Consider the following 18,307-nt stretch of genomic DNA (forward strand, 5'->3'; position numbering starts at 1 on the left):
CCAACTTTAGAGAGCCTTGGAGAAAGCTGGTACGTAACTAGCTTTTTGGATACAAAAATAGATCTGAAGATGGTGTACAGACTTATTGATTTGAGAAGTTGAAAATGTGAAAAGTATTTTTCACCGTTCGAATAAAATGGAAAAACACACAGAGGTCTGGAGAAGATTCCAACAGGAGAACAGTGTTAATGCTACTGTCTACCTGGAGCTAAACTGTAAATTGTCAAAGGGGCACCAATAAAGCGAATGAAAACATAAACCATGAAAATGAACTTTATTAAGAGAAAAAAGCCGAAAGAGTAAAAGATGTGTCCTATAGTGAACACTGATTGCCTTCCAATATACAATCAATGTTTAAAATATGAATTGTTTAATGTTACTAATTAAAAACGATAAGTGACAAAATAAGACATAAAAAGGATTAAAAAGGACAATTAAAACAGAAGAGCAATCGTGATCACAAAGGGAACTACATTTCCATTCACATTAATAGAATGTGGCACTAAAATAAGTGTATTTCTTAAAATGTATCTCAGAACTCTCCAAACGACCAGGAGTACTGTCCCTTTCACATGTGTGAGAACTAATGCAATGTGCGGACTCCACAGACCGTGGCCAAGCCTTTGGCACACTTGATGCACCAGGCGTGAGGAGGGCACAGGCCTCACCAGGACACACCGGTCTGGTCAGGAAAAGAGCCCTCTGGCCTTCTTCCTTTTAGGTTTTAGGACAGGTGAGCTCTGGGTCTGCGCTGGCACAGGGGATGGAGGGACCTGAAAGAGAAAAAAGTACATGAATTACTTACAAATGCGCACAGGTTGGCAAAACCTGGCCACTCACAGCACACTTTCCCTACTAGCAGCAATGCTGTGGACTCCACCAAACCCCATCTTCAACTAGTCAGTGCCAGCACTGCAACCCAGGGCTGCCCCAGGCACACTGTTCACACTAGCACAGCCCCCGCCTGGTCCCAGCACAGTGTACAGACTCGCACAACCGAGGTGTGATCTTAGCACAATGTCCACAGAGGCACAGCCCCTGACTGCTCTCAACATACTCTCCAAACTGACAACTCCTGGCAGATCTCAGCACACTGCCCAAAGGGGCACAATTCACATCTGATCTCAAGACACTGTCCACAGTGGCACAACCCATGTCTAATGGTAGCACACTGTCCACAGTGGCACAAACCATGTCTAATGGTAGCACACTGTCCATAGTGGCACAATCCGTGGCAGAACCCACCACCCTGTCCACAAAGGCACCACCAATATATAATCCAACCACGCAGCACACTGGGCCAACCAATACCTGAACATAGCACACTCTCCAGACTGACACAACCCACATCTGACCTAAGCACACCACCCACACAGACAATCACATTGCCTGTTTCCACCACCAGTGTTTAATTTTACCAGGTGGTTTCCAGTGCTCTGCACCCGCACTTTATTGCCAACACCGTTACTTATGAGAGTCTGCTACACACCAGCGAACACGCTCCTCTTCTAGTAGTATATGATAGACAGTTTCTTCTAGGTGCTGTGCCTTCTCCTGATCTTGAACTCACCAATGTCCTGAAGGTGTCTAATAATAAGCGCGTGGTGAGATGGGAATCTTTTCAGAAATCTAATAAATTATGGGGCAAATTATGTGCTTTAGTTTCTAGTCATCAGCTCTTGGTCGACCACTCTTCACTCACCTCACTTGAGGTTATGACCTCACATTTGGACCTTTTTTCCAATCTCAAAAACCTATTCTTTAAATCTGTTAGGGAAACAGTTCACCAATCATCCAACTCTAGTAACAAGTGGTTTGACAAGAGATGTAGAAAGGCTAAGAGCTCCCTGATAGAAGCATTAAGAGCAAAAGATAGGGATGAAATAGCCAATGCCAGACGTAACTATGCTTCTATATGTAAGTCTTGCAAAAACGACTGGGAAGAGGCATTATGGAGAGATTTGGCCCAGGCCGCTAGGTTCTCAGACTCTAAACGCTTCTGGTCCCTGGTGGCCCGAAAGGAACAAAAGCAAGCATCAAAGCCAGAGTGCTATATCCCCCCTGATGTCTGGCTTACCCACTTCAGGGAATTGTATGGCCCCCATTTGAATGCGAATCTGCAAGCCATGGGGAATTATCATATTTAGATTTGTCCCAGACTACCCTGACACCCTTCTCATTGAAAGAATCAGAGCTTGCCATTACAGCCCAAAAATTAGGGAAGGCACCAGGGCCAGATGGCATTCCCTCGGATATGTACAAATCCGACCTGACTAAATGGGGCCTGTATGTGAACAGGATCTCAAATGCTGCATTGGCAAGCAGATTTTACCCCCGTCATGGAAGGAAGCAACCATTGTGCCCGTACATAAAAAGGGGGAGAGGGGAATTCCAGGGAACTATCGACCCATCAGCCTCTCAGAAAATTTACAAAAAATCTTTTGTCATCAATTATTAAGTAGGCTAAAAAAATGGATAGAAGATAACTAAGCGCTTAGCCATCTTCAGGCGGGGTTTAGAGACAAAGTAAGCACAATTGATCAGGCATTTCGCTTTCTCTCAATTAAATGGAAAACAGTCGATGTGGATTCAGGTCACCTTTTTGTGGCATTCGTGGATTTGAAATCTGCTTTTGATTTCGTCCCACGCCAAAAGCTATGGGTGGTCATGAGCAGAGCGGGGGTCCCGGTTCTATGATAAACATAATTAGAGATCTCTATACTGGCAATTGTGCCAGAATCCGCTGGGGCCCAAAAGGTGAACTAACATCGGAGATTCCCACACATCGCAGCATGAGGCAGGGATTTGTGTTGGCTCCCACACTTTTCCTTCTATTCATAAATGCATGCATCCCTTATCTTTTGAAATGTTCCAACGACGCCCCTAGACTGGGAGGGCAAAAGATCCCATGCCTGTTATTTGCAGACAACACTTTCTTAATATCACAAACGGCGACTGGCCTTTCCAACTTGCTCTCGATGTTTGTGGAGTTTTGCAAAGACCATGGCTTAGAAATGAACTCAACCAAAACTAAATACATGGTATTTGGGGATACAAGGCACAAAACGAGGAGACGTATCTGCTTGGAGGGTGTCACATTGGAAAGAGTGGGTGCCTTTGACTATCTAGGGCTAAAACTAGAAGATTCACATAAATGGCATGCCCACTTGCAGAAATCATCGATGTGCTTGAAAACAAAGGGCAGGTGGTATTGCAAGATTTGCAGCCAGGTCCCCCAGATTTGCCATCACCCCGCCATAGAAATGTACAAATCTCAAGCAAGGGGGGGGGGGGCTATACGGAGCTGAATTATGGGGCTACTGTAATCTGGAGGACTTAGAAAAAGTGGAAAACTCCTTCTTAAAGATGTTGTTAAGGGTGTGAAAGTACATTCAGAAGGTAACATAGGAGAAAACTGGAAAGGATTTAAACAGCCCTCCTGCAGAAAGACTTTATTATGTGCTGTGGGGAGGTCTGCTATTTTTGTCTCCCCTACAAATTGTTTAAGAATATTTGTAGGAAATAAGACCTTTCAAGTGAGTCTTCTTAAGGGTGGGGAATACAATACAGTTTGAAACACAATATGACAAAAACCGTGGTACAATTTTATGGGATTTTATAGAAATTAACAGAGTTTGCCCCTTTCAATGTATCCGTTAGCAGGCACAAACAGCTTTCACATTCCTCTCGACACGTCTGTTGCCACATATTTTCCACATGTGCGGTAACAGACAGATCCAATCTTAACCAACATTGCAACTGATCTTCAAAATGTCTGCAATCCAAATAAAAGGTGTTGGTGGTACTGCATGTCCAGCGACGTGTGATGCCGGATTCATATGTAAATGATTTAGGCCATAAAGACCAAACTTAAACCAGGCAGACTCAACATCCCAAAGCCATGGTTTAGTCAAAGTGCAAGGGAGGACCTATGAAGGGGAGAGAACACTCAACCACTGCAGGCTGTTGTTGGATTCAGGGTCACCTCTGGTGATGCAGGGTTACACGTGTGCAAGGATACTCATGCCAGCGTGAGGGCATTCTACTTTGCGTCCATTCCTCAGGTCCATGGTTAACCTCAGAATGTTCACTGTATTTCTTATTACAGAAAATGGAGAAGCTTCGGGCTCATAATGGCTGGTAGAAGCTGCAAGCGCCAACATTCCAATGTTTGTTTTCATGTTTATCCCTTTTAAATTTGCAACATTCAATCCTTAGTGGGTGGAATGTTCTAATAGCCTTATACAGCCCCTCTGCCTCGGGCCTATGACACGGGTTCAGGATCCTTAACAACCAGTATAGCCCACGGCAGCGGGATAAAAGGCTATATTGCAGAACATTGTGCGCATACTGACTTACGTAATTATAACTGTAATTACATTCATTTAGCGCTTCATACCACTGGTGAGGAGCCAAGGCGCACTGTGGACTGGCAGGACCCTGCACTGCACAGGAACTACCTGGTTGGAAGGGTGCTGTACTTGAAATGAGGCAGAGGTGGTAGGCATCTCATTGTCGTGCATAACTGATGGTTATCATGAAGATATAAGGCATACAGAGAGAAGTCAATTACTAAGAGGTGAACATGATTACAAAAGCAGAAGAATCTATTCTTTTACAAAGGAGTCTGACTTTACAGCAAACACCTGCAAAAACAACAGATGATGGACGGAATGCAGAGCAAATCAAACATTCACCCCCAGTCACAGACCTGTGTTTAATCCATTGGTTTTTTTGCTTGCCATGCCATTCCAGTTTGGACTCAGCCATATGCAAATCAGTCTTGACCCTGTTCCCTATGGGAAAAGTCGAGCCCGAACTGCCAGTCCAGGTCTTCCCTGGACCAGAAACAAGCATCCTGGGACCGGTTTCAGGGTATCACCCTTCATCAGCCAGGCTAGCTTGAATCTGGCGGCATAGCAAGCACGGGACCCACGTCTGGGCATACTGGGGCGACAAATTCAAAAACAACAGATGATGGACGGAATGCAGAGCAAATCAAACATTCACCCCCAGTCACAGATCTGGGTTTAATCCATCAGTTTTTTTGCTTGCCATGCCATTCCAGTTTGGACCCAGCCATATGCAAATCAGTCTTGACCCTGTTCCCCATGGGAACAGTCCAGCCCGGACTGCCAGGCCAGGTCTTCCCTGGACCAAAAACAAGCATCCTGGGACCGGTTTCAGGGTATCACCCTTCATCAGCCAGGCTAGCTTGAATCTGGTGGCATAGCAAACACCTAGCAGTATCAGAGTAAGACTAATGAAAGTACTTCAAGTGAATAAAGTCATCCAGAAGGTTCTACACATGCATCTGAGACAGAAAATAAACTATCCAGACTCTGAAATAATTTTTTAGAGGAAAGGGGCAGAAAGAATAGAACAAAGAGGTAGAGTGAAAACGATCTCAGTGAAAAGAAACAACAAAGTTAAATTGTAAACTTTGTTAATCCGTTTGATCAGTGGTAATGAATTTAATGTTCCCAATAAATGTTTAAATTATCCACCAGCTAAACATGTTGATCTTTTAATCTTACGACTGTTTGTTCAAAAACAGACAAAAAAAAATTTGCAGTGAAAGTGCCAAACCATGTAACTATCAAACAAACATATTACACCAAACACCATTTAGAATCTAAGAGACACACATATATTACTGCCACTAGAAGAAGCTTGTGTCAGGGATTTGCCCATGAAGAGAATATCCTATACACACACTCAAAAGACAGTGGATTAAACCTTTGATCTACATTTATACCAAAACTTCAAACTGAGGACAACACAGATTTGTTTTATAAATGACAAACATAAATTAAACAGAATCAAACAAAACACAAACACTGAATACGCAGTTCTAATACTTAGATTAAAGTAAGAAAAGTATTATCATTACTGTTAGAGCAGATAGAGGATATAATGATTATAAATTATCTTGATTATGATCAAAAAACATTAATCAATTGAAAAATGAATAATGCTATGAAAAAGCCATTACAGAAGAGTCCAATTTGGCTAAAGCTAGTGCACAGTCCGTATCTGAAAATAGCTAAATCATAACGTTACGTGCCGGAAAATTAAAATAGCTAAACATAATGTTTTCTACTGTTCCAGTTATTTTATTTTTACTTATATTCCTAGGCATCTTACCTTTACTAAAGTGAACATGCTTCCTGCCCACAACATCATCCGCTTCATTATCCATCCTTCTGGCCTTGGCTCTCTATCTCATACGGATTACAATCCTTCTGATGTCCCACTTTTCCCCACCTTCCAATTAAATGGTATTAAAAACTTTCCCAACTTTCTTAGGCAGAGTGAACTTGGATATATCCCTCCTTGCACCCCAGCCCCAAACAAATATGCACCCAATCTCCTATTTCAAATCACCTTTCCACACCTCCGGACCACTTGTGCTGGTTGCAACATTGCTGCTGTTCCCACACAAGTCTTTCACTGATCACCTTTCTGCAGCATCTTTTCTTCTTACCCCTGCCCGTACAACCTAGGTAAGCCATGTAACTTGTTACTCTGGTCCTCAACAAATAGAACAGAGACGCCCTCCATTGTTGATTGTGGGGTAATCCCATAACACCATAAAAGCTTCCTTATCTCACTTTTCAAATCCAAATTGCTTTACAATATCAATTGTATACAGTCAACCAATATGTGATTAAAACTGTCTACCAGCTCATTGTCCAGTGGGTGATACAGTGCTATTGGATATTGTCTTGTACCATGTCCAAAAACTGTTTCATGGGTTCAGAAACAAACTGTGGCCTTTTGTTACAAAACAAATATCCTGATGAACCCTCTTTAGAAAAGCTTAACCATGAATAACACGTTGTATGTAGTAATATTACTTAAAAAGTCACTTCCTACCATTTTCAAAGGTAATATTTTCTGGCCAAACCTTGCCAACAAATTGCACACAAATACCAATTTACAATTTCTGCCATGGCCTATCCCGGCAATTTCTAAGGATGGTAAGACTTTCAGGAACTTTCACATTTGTCACTCAGCACTTGGCTTGCAATCCATGCCAAATCTCTCAATCGGATGATCCAGGCCACCAAAAGTCACATGGTACCTTCTTCCTCAGTGAGGACATACCTCTATGGCCTTCTTCTTCAGTGAGGACATACATCTATTAACAATTATATTAGCTTTGCACTCAAACTCAAAGGAGCAACCGACCTGAATAACCGTTATTGCAAAAGTTTTACCATTGTTGGCCAAACCATTTTGTGAGCATATAATAACATATTTTTTAATGTTCATTAGCCAACCACTAATCAAATTTTCCAAGATCTCAGACATATCCTCATGCCTGCTCATGCTGATGTTTGATTTCCCGCAACATCCCAAATCCCTTGCCTTCCCCTTCTACATTCTAATCCACTTCTACATACATGGGCAAGCAGGGTGGATCGCATTAGGTCACATCCTCATTAAACTAGGTTTGCTACATTGCTTGTCACTTTCCTTTGCATTTTTACTTTGTTTTATTCCTTTGTGGGTCTGCACACTCAATGGTGAACATGAGATGGATGCCTGTGAGTTGCTCTCCAGTCACTCTTGGTTGCACTGTATACAACATTTATCATTTACGTGCTGCAACCAGTAGATTCCCTTTAGTCGATGGGATTTATACTACACTGACTTTAACAAGTGCCCTTCTGTTGCAATTAGGAGAACGCTACAGTTAATTTCCTGTCATTTTTTTGTAAACTGCTCCTCTGCATCTCAAATCCTTCCAAGATTCAGAACTTCTTCCCAGTTGAAGAGGATAGACAATAATGCATGAGCATCTATCCTTCATTAAACTTGATTCCATTCCAGGTTTAAGCACAGTTTCATGCCAGAGACATGAGGAGAGCAAGCTACACCTTATCACAGGCAACACCAAAGCACTTCACTCACAGACCACACCACAATCCATCCCTCTTCCAACCAAGGAATTCTCTGTGTTGTAGCATATTACTGATCTGCTAATGTGCTGAAGCATAGTATTAAAAAATAAAGATAAATAAAATCCAATTACAAACAAATCCAAAGGTGTCTTCTCTTCTTCAGACAGATTCACCAATGGCTTCAGAACCCCATGGTGGAAAGGACGTCCAATGGCATCAGAAAAACGCTAACAAGTTTATTAATACTTGTGCAGAGGTGGAAGGCAGGATACACTCAAATGCTCTATGGAAGGGCCTCTCAGACAACTTTCTAACAATCAGTCTTTTTAAAATGTATTTCACTATTGTAACAATGACTTGTCACACTGACCTGACCTCCACGCCCCAAGTGTCACCTTCGATCATTGCACCGGTTCTCTTTTTCTCATGTCCTCCTCTTATCTCACTTCTCCCATTTGTAGGAAAATGGATTTCTGTTGCAGTTACCCCCCACTTTTTGCCTGACATTGATGCTAACATGACTGAGAAGTGTGCTGAGACCCTGCTAACCAGGCCCCAGCACCAGTGTTCTTTCACTAAAAATGTACCCTTGTTTCCACAATTGGCACACCCCTGGCAAAAGGTACCAGTGGTACCAAGGGCCCTGTGACCAGGGAAGGTCCCTAAGGGCTGCAGCAGGTGTTCTGCCACCCTAAGGGACCCCTCACCTAACACATGCACACTGTCATTGCAGATTGTGTGTGTTGATGGGGAGAAAAAGGCAAAGTCGACATGGCATCCCCCTCAGGATGCCATGCACACAACATACTGCCTGTGGCATAGGTAAGTCACACCTCTAGCAGGCCTTACAGCCTTAAGGCAGGGTGCACTATACCACAGGTGAGGGCATAGCTGTATGAGCAATATGCCCGTACAGTGTCTAAGTCTATTCTTAGACATTGTAAGTACAGTAAGGCCATATTAAGTATATGGTCTGGGAGTTTGTCAAAAAGAACTCCACAGCTCTATAATGGCTACACTGAATACTGGGACGTTTGGTATCAAACTTCTCAGAATAATAAACCCACACTGATGCCAGTGCTGGATTTAATAAAAAAAAATGCACACAGAGGGCATCTTAGAAGATTCCCCCTGTATTTTACCCAATCCTTCAGAGCAGGACTGACTGGTCTGTGCCAGCCTGCCACTGAGACGAGTTTCTGACCCCCTGGGGTGAGAGCCTTTGTGCTTTCTGAGACATGAAACAAAGCCTGTACTGGGTGGAGGTGCTTAACACCTCCCCCCTGCCGGAACTGTAACACCTAGCAGTGAGCCTCAAAGGCTCAGGCTTCGTGTTACAATGCCCCAGGGCACTCCAGCTAGTAGAGATGCCTGCCGCCTGGACACAGCCCTCACTTTTGGCGGCAAGTCCAGAGGGGATAATGAGAAAAACAAGGAGGAGTCACATACCAGTCAGGACAGCCCCTAAGGTGCCCTGAGCTGAGGTGACCCCCTGCCTTTAGAAATTCTCCATCTTGGTTTTGGAGGATTCCCCCAGTAGGAAGGCACAAAAGAGGGTGTAGCCACAAGGACAGTAGCCATTGTCTACTGCCCCCCAGACCTAAAACACACCCCTAAATGTAGTATTTAGGGGCGACCCTAAACCCAGGAAATCAGATTCCTGCAACCTACACAAAGAAGAAGGACTGCTGACCTGAAAGCCCCGCAGAGACGAGAGACACCAACTGACTTGGCCCCAGCCCTACCAGCCTGTCTCCAGACTCAAAGAACCTGCACAGCGATGCACCTGATAGGGACCAGCGACCTCTGAGGACTGCCCTGAACCCGAAGGACCAAGAAACTCCCAAGAACAGCGGCACTGTTCACAACCTGAAACATTTTTGCAACTTTAAAGCAACTTTGAAAGAACTCTCCCTTCCCGCCGGAAGCGTGAGACTTCTCACTCTGCACCCGCCGCCCCCGGCTCGAGCTCCAGAGAACAAACACTGCAGAGAGGACTCCCAGGCGACTGCGACGATGTGAGTAACCTGAGTCGACCTCCCTGCACCCCCACAGCGGCGCCTGCAGAGAGGATCCAGAGGCTCCCCCTGACCGCGACTGCCTGGTAACAAGGAACCCGACGCCCGGACCAAGCACTGCACCCGCAGCCCCCAGGACCGAGAGGAACCACCTTCCAGTGTAGGAGTGGCCAGCAGGCGGCACTCTTCCTAGCCCAGTCGGTGGCTGGCCCAAGAAGCCCCCCCTGTGCCCTGCCTGCATCGCCTAAGGGACCCCCGGGTCCCTCCATTGCTTCCTATAGCAAACCACGACGCCTACTTTGCACACTGCACCTGGCCACCCCTGTGCCGGTGAGGGTGTGTTTTGTTTGCTTGTCTGTGTCCCCCCCCAGTGCTCTACAAAACCCACCTGGTCTGCTCCCCGAGGACGCAGGTACTTACCTGCCAGCCGACCGGAACCGGAGCACTCCTGTTCTCCATAGGCGCCTACGTGTTTTGGGCCTTCCTTTGAGCCCTGCACCTGACCAGCCCTGTGTTGCTGGTGCAGTGAGTTTGGGGTTTGCTTGAATCCCCAACGGTGGGCTGCCTATGCCCAGGAGACTGATTGTGTAAGTGCTTTACTTACCTGAGAAACTTAACAAAACTTACTTCCCCCAGGAACTGTTGATTTTTGCACTGTGTCCACTTTTAAAATAGCTTACTGCCATTTTAACCTATACTGTGTGTACTACTGCTTTAATTCAAAGTTCCATACTTACCTGTGTGAAGTACCTTGCATTTTATGTACTTACCTCAAAACTTGAATCTTGTGGTTCTAAAATAAATTAAGAAAATATATTTTTCTATATAAAAACTATTGGCCTGGAGTTAAGTCTTTGAATGTGTGTTCCTCATGTATTGCCTGTGTGTGTACAACAAATGCTTAACACTACCCTCTGATAAGCCTAACTGCTCGACCACACTACCACAAAATAGAGCATTAGAATTATCTAATTTTGCCACTATCAACCTCTAAGGGGAACCCTTGGACTCTGTGCACACTATCTCTCACTTTGAGATACTATATACAGAGCCAACTTCATACACCATTCTACTCATTGCTCTCACTCTATTCATATTCTCCTTTTCATTCACCCCTCTCCTTTGTTCCAAGTCTTGATGCTCACATTGTGATTATGCAGAATGACAACACTGTGTCTGGTCTCCTGTCCGCCGGGATGTCCCTTCAGTGCTGGGAAGAGCAATAAATAATGATTTCATGCTTTTATCCAGACGGCGCGCCAAGATGTCTGTGATGTGAAGCAGGTAAGACACAGTCAAGCACCAGATGAATCCTTCCTGATGTGTTCTGTTTTGCATCGGTCTATCACCATTCTTAAGATCCTGAGTTGTGAAAAGTAAGAAAACTGTAGCCTTTGCCAGTTGACCTACTCGCCTTCCGTACTACCCAAATGCAACTCCTGCCCAAATATTTCTACTAAAAGAAATGCTTTCTGTAACATGTTAAAAGCAGATTAGAAATCTCTGAAAAATATCTGTATGCCAAGGTTCAGCTGGAATGGCTACGGTCTGAGGCTTTGCCTTGTGTGAATGCTCTGCAGCCTCCCATAGTGAGCCTGTCCTCTGTGGCCTCTCCTGGTGTGGCCTGGATCTGTGGCCTCTCCTGGTGTGCCTGGACCCCAAGGCCTCTCCTGAGGCAGCTGTGTTTTGCAGCCTCTCCTTGGTGTGGCTAGACTCTGTGGCTGTACCAGCAGCCTCTCCTAGTGTGGCCTGGATCTGTGGCCTCTCCTGGTGTGGCCTGTCCTCTGTGGCCTCTCCTGGTGTGCCTGGACCCCAAGGCCTCTCCTGAGGCAGCTGTGTTTTGCAGCCTCTCTTTGGTGTGGCCTGGATCTGTGGCCTCTCCTGGTGTGGCCTGGATCTGTGGCCTCTCCTGGTGTAGCTTAGATGTTTGGCCACTCCTGGCGTGGTTGGATTGTGTGGTTGTACCTGTAGCTTCTCCTGGTGTGGCTTGGGTCTGTGGCCTCTCCTGGTGCGGCTTTTCTCTGTGGCTGTACCAATAGCCTCTCCTAGTGCATCTTGGGTCTGTGGCCTCTCCTAGGGGAGCTGGACTGCGTTGCCTCTATTGGTGTGATTAGAGTTGAAGACAGACTGAGTTTGGACCCAGCAATATGCAAATCAGTCTTGACGGAATGCTACGTCCAAACTGGGTGGCATGGTGGGCAACAAATGATGGATTAAACTCAGATCTTTGTGACCAGGGGTGAAAATTTGCATTGTTCAGCATTCCGTCCATCACTTATTCTTATTGCATTTGTCGCCCTAAGTGGAAAGGGTATGCCCAGACCTGGGTCCTGTGCTCACTGCGCCACTGGATTCAAGCTAGCCTGGCTGATGAAAGGTGATACCTTGAAACGAGTCCCAGGATGTTGGTTTCTGGTCCAGGGAGAACCTGGCCTGGCAGTGCGGGCTGGACAGGATCATGGCTGGGTCCAAACTGGGGTGGCGTGGTGGGTAAAAAATAAATAAAAAAATAATGGATTAACCCCATATCTTTATGACTGGGGGTGAAAGTTTGCATTGTTCAGCATTCCGTCCATCATCTGTTCTTTTTACTTTTAGAAAGTGGGCATTTACCTGCTTACCCATTCTGTGCCTCTGCCTGTTTGCTGAATACATGTCTCGGTCAGGATGATAGTTGGGCTGTTTGTGCATTCACTTTAAACAGTCACACAAAAGGAGCTGAGGTGTGCCTGCATATCCTGATGGCCCATCACTCGACTGATGGGTATTCCAGAGCTAAAGTGGTGGGAGGACTGACACTTGCACCTGAATATGGCTGTGTCTGTGCAAGACAGAGTTCTCTTTGTAGTATGCCTACTCCAAAGACAGAAATGGATATAAGTACTGGACCTCTGACACCACATAGCTAGAATCCTCCCGGACTGAGGACATTCTGCCAGGAAAAAGAGCTGGAAAGCTGTAGGAGGGACTGCCATTCTGCCTGTTGCTTTTTTGTGCTTGCCTCTGCTTGCTGCTTCTGTCCTGGGAGTGAAAGGACTAGATTTTGATTTCTACATCTTGTTTTCCAAGGTCCTCCAAGAGCTTGAATTGAACTTGCCTCCTGTTAAGAAGTGTCAGGGCCATCAAAGAATTCACCTACCAGTGCCTGGACTCTCTTGCTTAGAGCCCTGACTTTGCAAGTGGTGCCAAATCCAGTTTCTGGGCCCTTGGAAGTGAGCTCTGGTGCAACTAAGAAGAAACTAAGCACATTGTCTCCAGAGCGACTTCGGATCTGGCTGCACCCCCTCCACCGGAGCCATGGTCACCACTGAGTGCAACGACCACAACCTGAAACAAATGCCCAGCACCGCCACAGCACCTCTAAAGTGCCACCACAGTGTGAGTCCCAAGTGCCATGTCCCAGATATCCAGGACACCTGACTCCGCCGCAGCACCTGTGGCCCCGTGGTGTGATTGTGACCCCCGCAAAGTCTACACTTCGCATCTTGACCTGCTGGATTCATTGACCCCGCTGGGTCATAAAGAACAGATGCCTTGCCACCGAACCACTTCCCCTGCAACTGTAAGAAACCAATGCCTCACCTCCCCTGCCTAGCAGTAAGGAACCAAAACCTCACCTCCTGGCACTGCACCGACTCCATTGACGCCTCACCTTTCCGACTCTGTACAACGTCTGTTTCCTCATCGTTTCCCAAGGTACTGTACCTGGGGTCCGTGCGACTCCGTGACCGGCCCACACTCCTTCGCGAGTAGCGTCGGACTGTTGGGAATGACTCCATCAAGACTCCGTGACAGCTTCAGCCCCAGTTGGAGCTATTGTGTTTCTATGCGCTTTACTGAGATTAAATCTTTGAAAATTAATATCTTTACTTGCGTATTTTGTTTTTGATGTTTTTGGTCTTGTTTTACTCAGATAAATATTGGCTATTTTTCTAAACTGGTGTGGAGTACTTTTGTGTTTTTTTCACTGTGTTACTTTGTGTGTGTGTACAAATACTTTAAACATTGCCTCTGAGATAAGCCTACCTGCCAAGCTACCAAGGGGGTGAGCAGGGGTTATCTTAGTTGTGTGACTCCCTTACCTGACTAGAGTAAGGGTCACTAATAGGACCGGGTGCAAACTACTGCCAACTAGAGACCCCATGTCTAACAAGCGGCGTGCACATAAGAGATGTGAGAACCAAATTACATTTTAATTTACGGTACAATAAAGAGAGAAGCTTGGTCTGGTAAACATAAAATGACTGAAAGGATAACAACAAATCAAAAAAGCCAAGATCTAATAACTTGGCTTACAAAGGATCAAGACGGTGGTCTCTACACTAGGGCACAAATTTCTCCCAGCACCCCAAAAACATAAATTTGGTTGAAGGTGCATGGCTGCGAGAATCACATCCCCCACTTCAGGAGCAAATGAAAACTGCTTGGTTGACACTGTTCAGTCTCCACGCAAGAAGGCGTAGATTGTGGAGATTCGAGTGCAGAACCCTGAACTATTGCTGAGACAAGAGGACAACCTGTAGAGTTAGTCATATCAGAGAGCAAATGCTTAAGCTCAAGAAATCTGGGTACAACATTCTTCTGGCCTGAACTGGGGCTATCACTATGACTTGGGCCAGGTCTGTTATCATATTCTTCAGAACCCGGGGCAGGCGAGGTAATGGTGGAAATGTGTACACAGACTGCTGTCCCATTGCAGCCAAAATGAGTCTCCGAATGGTTGTGACTGTCTTTAGTGGAAAAATCTCGCCTGATGGAACTCTGAGGAATCTTGTGACCGAAAATCACGCTAGGGGTTACCAACTTACTGTTCTGGCACAAGCACAATAAAAAATTCCACCACATGGTTATAAGTGGAATTAGACCAGAACTGCGTGTTACAAGAGTAACACAGAGCCACCAAAATTCTGCCAATTCCACTGGCAGATTGGAATATTTTGCCCACCACTAGAAGACACCATTCGTAATCCACCAGCCAACCCCTCCTCAGTTTGCCCAACCTGGCATGTCCGCTTGCCACCACTGACTGTGCTGGACCATTATCTCTATGGCACAGATAGTGCGGGACCGACTGTCCTGGTGCTGAGCCCACTGAAATCAAATGTTCCACTGTATAGCTCCCATGTCCCATCGGGCGCATGGGAAGAGGAGGATGCACAAGGCTAAGAACCCAAGAAGCCTCACAGACATCCTCATGTCAAGGATAGGCCCTAAAATGGGAATCCTTTGCAAGGGTGTCAGGTGAAACTTTTGTACGCTGATACAAAAGCCCTGGGTTGCCAGAAGGGTGATTGTCGTCTGGAAGTGGACCATGACTGACTGAGGACAGTCAGTCTTGAGCAGCCAGTAGTCGAGTTACAGGACTAGATTTATCTCTATAAAGATGAACTGCGACCACAGCTATCACTTTCATGAAAACCTGGGGGGCCAAGATGAGGCCGAAAAGAAGAATGGCACAATGGAAGTGTCCAGACCCTACTGTTAAACACAAGTTGCATTTGTGGGGCTACAGGACGGGTGCATGAAAATAGGCATCCTGCAAGTCCAAGGACACAATCCAGACCTCTGGATTCAGGGCAGAAAGCACCTCAGCCAGTGTAAGCATTTTGAATTTGTCCATCTAGGAAGCATTCTGAGATTGGAGGTCTAGCATGGACCCGAGACCTCAATACTTCCTCAGTGCAAAAAAGTAGTGAGAATAACACCCCTCATCTAATTCAGTCACAAAAGCCCTCTTTGTGGCACAGTTGACTAGGAAAAGGTTGACGAGTGTTGATGAGTCGTAGGATGAAACAAACGGTAGAGTGTACAGTGGAACGTAGCCCCTCTGAACAATCTGCAGGATAAATCGATCCAACATGATGGATTTCCAGCCAGGAAGGAAAAATTGGATCCTGCACTCAAGTGGCTGGAGGTGGCTCTGGACAGGGAAGTCCTAGGACTGTTGTGGCCCTAGGCGAAAGGGAAGATGTGAGGCCCCTCCAATGTGATGTGACATCACAGAAAGTGAATCACAGGACTATTAATCTTTTTTGTCACTGCTGACGTGACCTGGTGTGGATATCAGTAACATGGATATCAAGATAAATACCCAAATGAAATAAGTCCATCTATTCTAAAAGCTGTATTGAGTGGGTTACATCAGTCACAATGGATGAAAAAGCTGGGCGCAGGCCTTTCAATGATGGATTCCTTAATCCGTGTTAGTTAATTGTTTCCAGATAAGTACATGATAAAGCTGAGTTCTGGATAATGGGTACTAACCTCAGAAGAGGGGCTACCCCTGCACCAGGCACCATCACAGCCATGATCCAGTGCTGAGATGGTCCAAGGCAGAGATGTCCCTTTCCTGGGCCGTGTAGCGCTACATTATGGCTGAGGAGTGCCAGGCAGGGAAAAGCATTCTTTAAAGGGCAGAGCTGTACCAAAGCAAGCTGGGCAGCGTGAACGCAGGGTCATGGCTTTCAGCGCAGCATGTTTTTTGGTTCTCCGGTCCAGCAGTAATTAAAATCTGGCTCTGAAAGGGATTCCTATGTGCTCTGCATTGATGTGCTTTACGTGGCAAAACAATAATTGGTATCTCAATAGTGACTTTAAACAACATGAAGGTACTCCATGAGATGTGAGGCCCAGAGGAGAGTGTTTCAGCCCCTGGGCCTCACAGCTATAGTGTACCACTTTGTGGCCCAGAGGAGGAAGACCCCTGTCCTGGGCCTCACAGCACTGGATAATGGCTACGAGGCCCAGGGAAGGGGGACCCACACCTGGACCTTGAAGCCTGATCCAGTGCTTTGAGGCCCACTGTGATAAATACTGCCATGCCAGTCTGACCTCGCTGCTCCCTCTTTTACTGACCAATCTCTCCTCACCTGATAATGTCCAGGTTGGTCCTGGAAACTAAGGAGCCTTCTATTGCCTTGAAACACCAAACAAAAAGAGCACACAAGGCTTCAAGGCAGCTTTTAAACAGAGGTGTTGCCCCACTCCTGACCTTGTGAGCCAACACAATTGTTGGCCTTGCTGCTGACCGACATCCCACACCCACTCTTTCCCTCCCCTCCCCACACCTTCACCCCAGGAAGGCCAGCATGTCCTTCATCCAGCATGGTGTCGTCTCACTTACAAAATACATTATTGATGTGATTGGATGGGGGAGGGAGCACAGGAGATGCAGGTGGGTTTTTAAACAGAAGCGGGGTCCCTTTTTTTGAGGTGAGCTTGGGGCTCTGGGCAGTTGCCTTTACTGGCAATGTCTAGCGTTGGCCCTGGATCTGGAACAGCAAATCAGAATTGCTTGGTGGCACTGCAGCAGTGGAGGAGGAGTCAGAAGATTGCTGCCCTTGCTGATGTGAACAGCTTTGGCCACCTCAGCAACCCTGGAGCCGCAAAGGTTCTGGACTATTTGCTGAACTGGCCAAAAGAATTGTGGCTCTCTGTATTCTAGGTCTTGTGAGTAGCCCCTTCATGTATCCCACAATGCTGATGAAATTGACCATCTGGCAAGAACAAGCTAAGGGCAACCCTGAGGCTGTTTTTAAATCACTCTATTGCCAAATGAGCATTCCCCCCAAAAAGTCTAAAGACATTGAAGGGCATGTCCATTAGGGATACCTGGACATCCCCAGAAAACCCTGTTTCATGCACCCAAGCTTAATGCCCAAGTACTATGCTGGTGCCCATGGCATGACCCACACAGTTTGTAGTATCAAGACCAGCATGTAATATGTTCTTCACCGCATTGTGCTAAACTTGGATGGTTTGGGCATCTGTTGCCCTGAGGTCTTCTGAAACTAGCAACAAGATATCACTGGCCATGTCCAACAGTCCATGAGTGCATCTACCCCTAAGTCAGACACCACTCAGAGAACGTAAAGAACAGACTAGCTGAAGAGAACTCCTTTCCAATTTTGTCAATATTTTTAGATTTCCTATCTGGATCAGAAGAAGGAAAGGCATCTGGGTTGGCCAAAGTGGTTGATGCCTGCACCACAAAGTTTTCAGAAGCCAGGTGCTGAGTGAGAAATACAGGGTCGTCAGGGATGTGATTGATGCCACCTTATGCCACCTCTCCATAGGTCGACTGACTGGAGGGGCCGAGCATGGTTCTGCCCAATGGGATATGAAAGTGTCTTTAGCAGCCAGCCTTAGGGAAAGAATCTCTGTAAGTAGGCTGGATTTTGTTTCAACAGTGGGTAGTTGCCGGTCAAGGATTTCCGCTAGCCTGCTCATCATAACTGTAAAAGAGGCACTTTCTTCCAATCGTGAACCAGGTGGAGATTCCAACTTCGTTTCTGAAGAAGATTCCAACCTCTAGCGGTCAGTAGGTCCAAAGAGTCCTGAATATGTGTGAGGGGACAGTAAGTTGCCTCGCTCCTCATC

At 46.0% G+C, this 18,307-nt stretch overlaps 1 protein-coding gene across 1 annotated transcript in view; it reads right to left on the reverse strand.

Annotated features, from left to right (window-relative positions):
• Positions 1 to 255: 255 nt before the first annotated feature.
• Positions 256 to 18,307, reverse strand: part of NHEJ1 (non-homologous end joining factor 1) — a 563,453-nt gene continuing 545,401 nt past the window's right edge. Inside the window, exon 8 of the mRNA XM_069227136.1 lies at positions 256 to 773. Coding sequence (XP_069083237.1) covers positions 687 to 773 — 87 coding nt within the window. The 3' untranslated portion in view covers positions 256 to 686. The remainder of the gene's footprint in view (positions 774 to 18,307) is intronic.

The sequence above is a fragment of the Pleurodeles waltl genome, chromosome 3_2 (genome assembly GCF_031143425.1).
Source record: "Pleurodeles waltl isolate 20211129_DDA chromosome 3_2, aPleWal1.hap1.20221129, whole genome shotgun sequence".
NCBI classification, from domain to species: Eukaryota; Metazoa; Chordata; class Amphibia; order Caudata; family Salamandridae; genus Pleurodeles; species Pleurodeles waltl.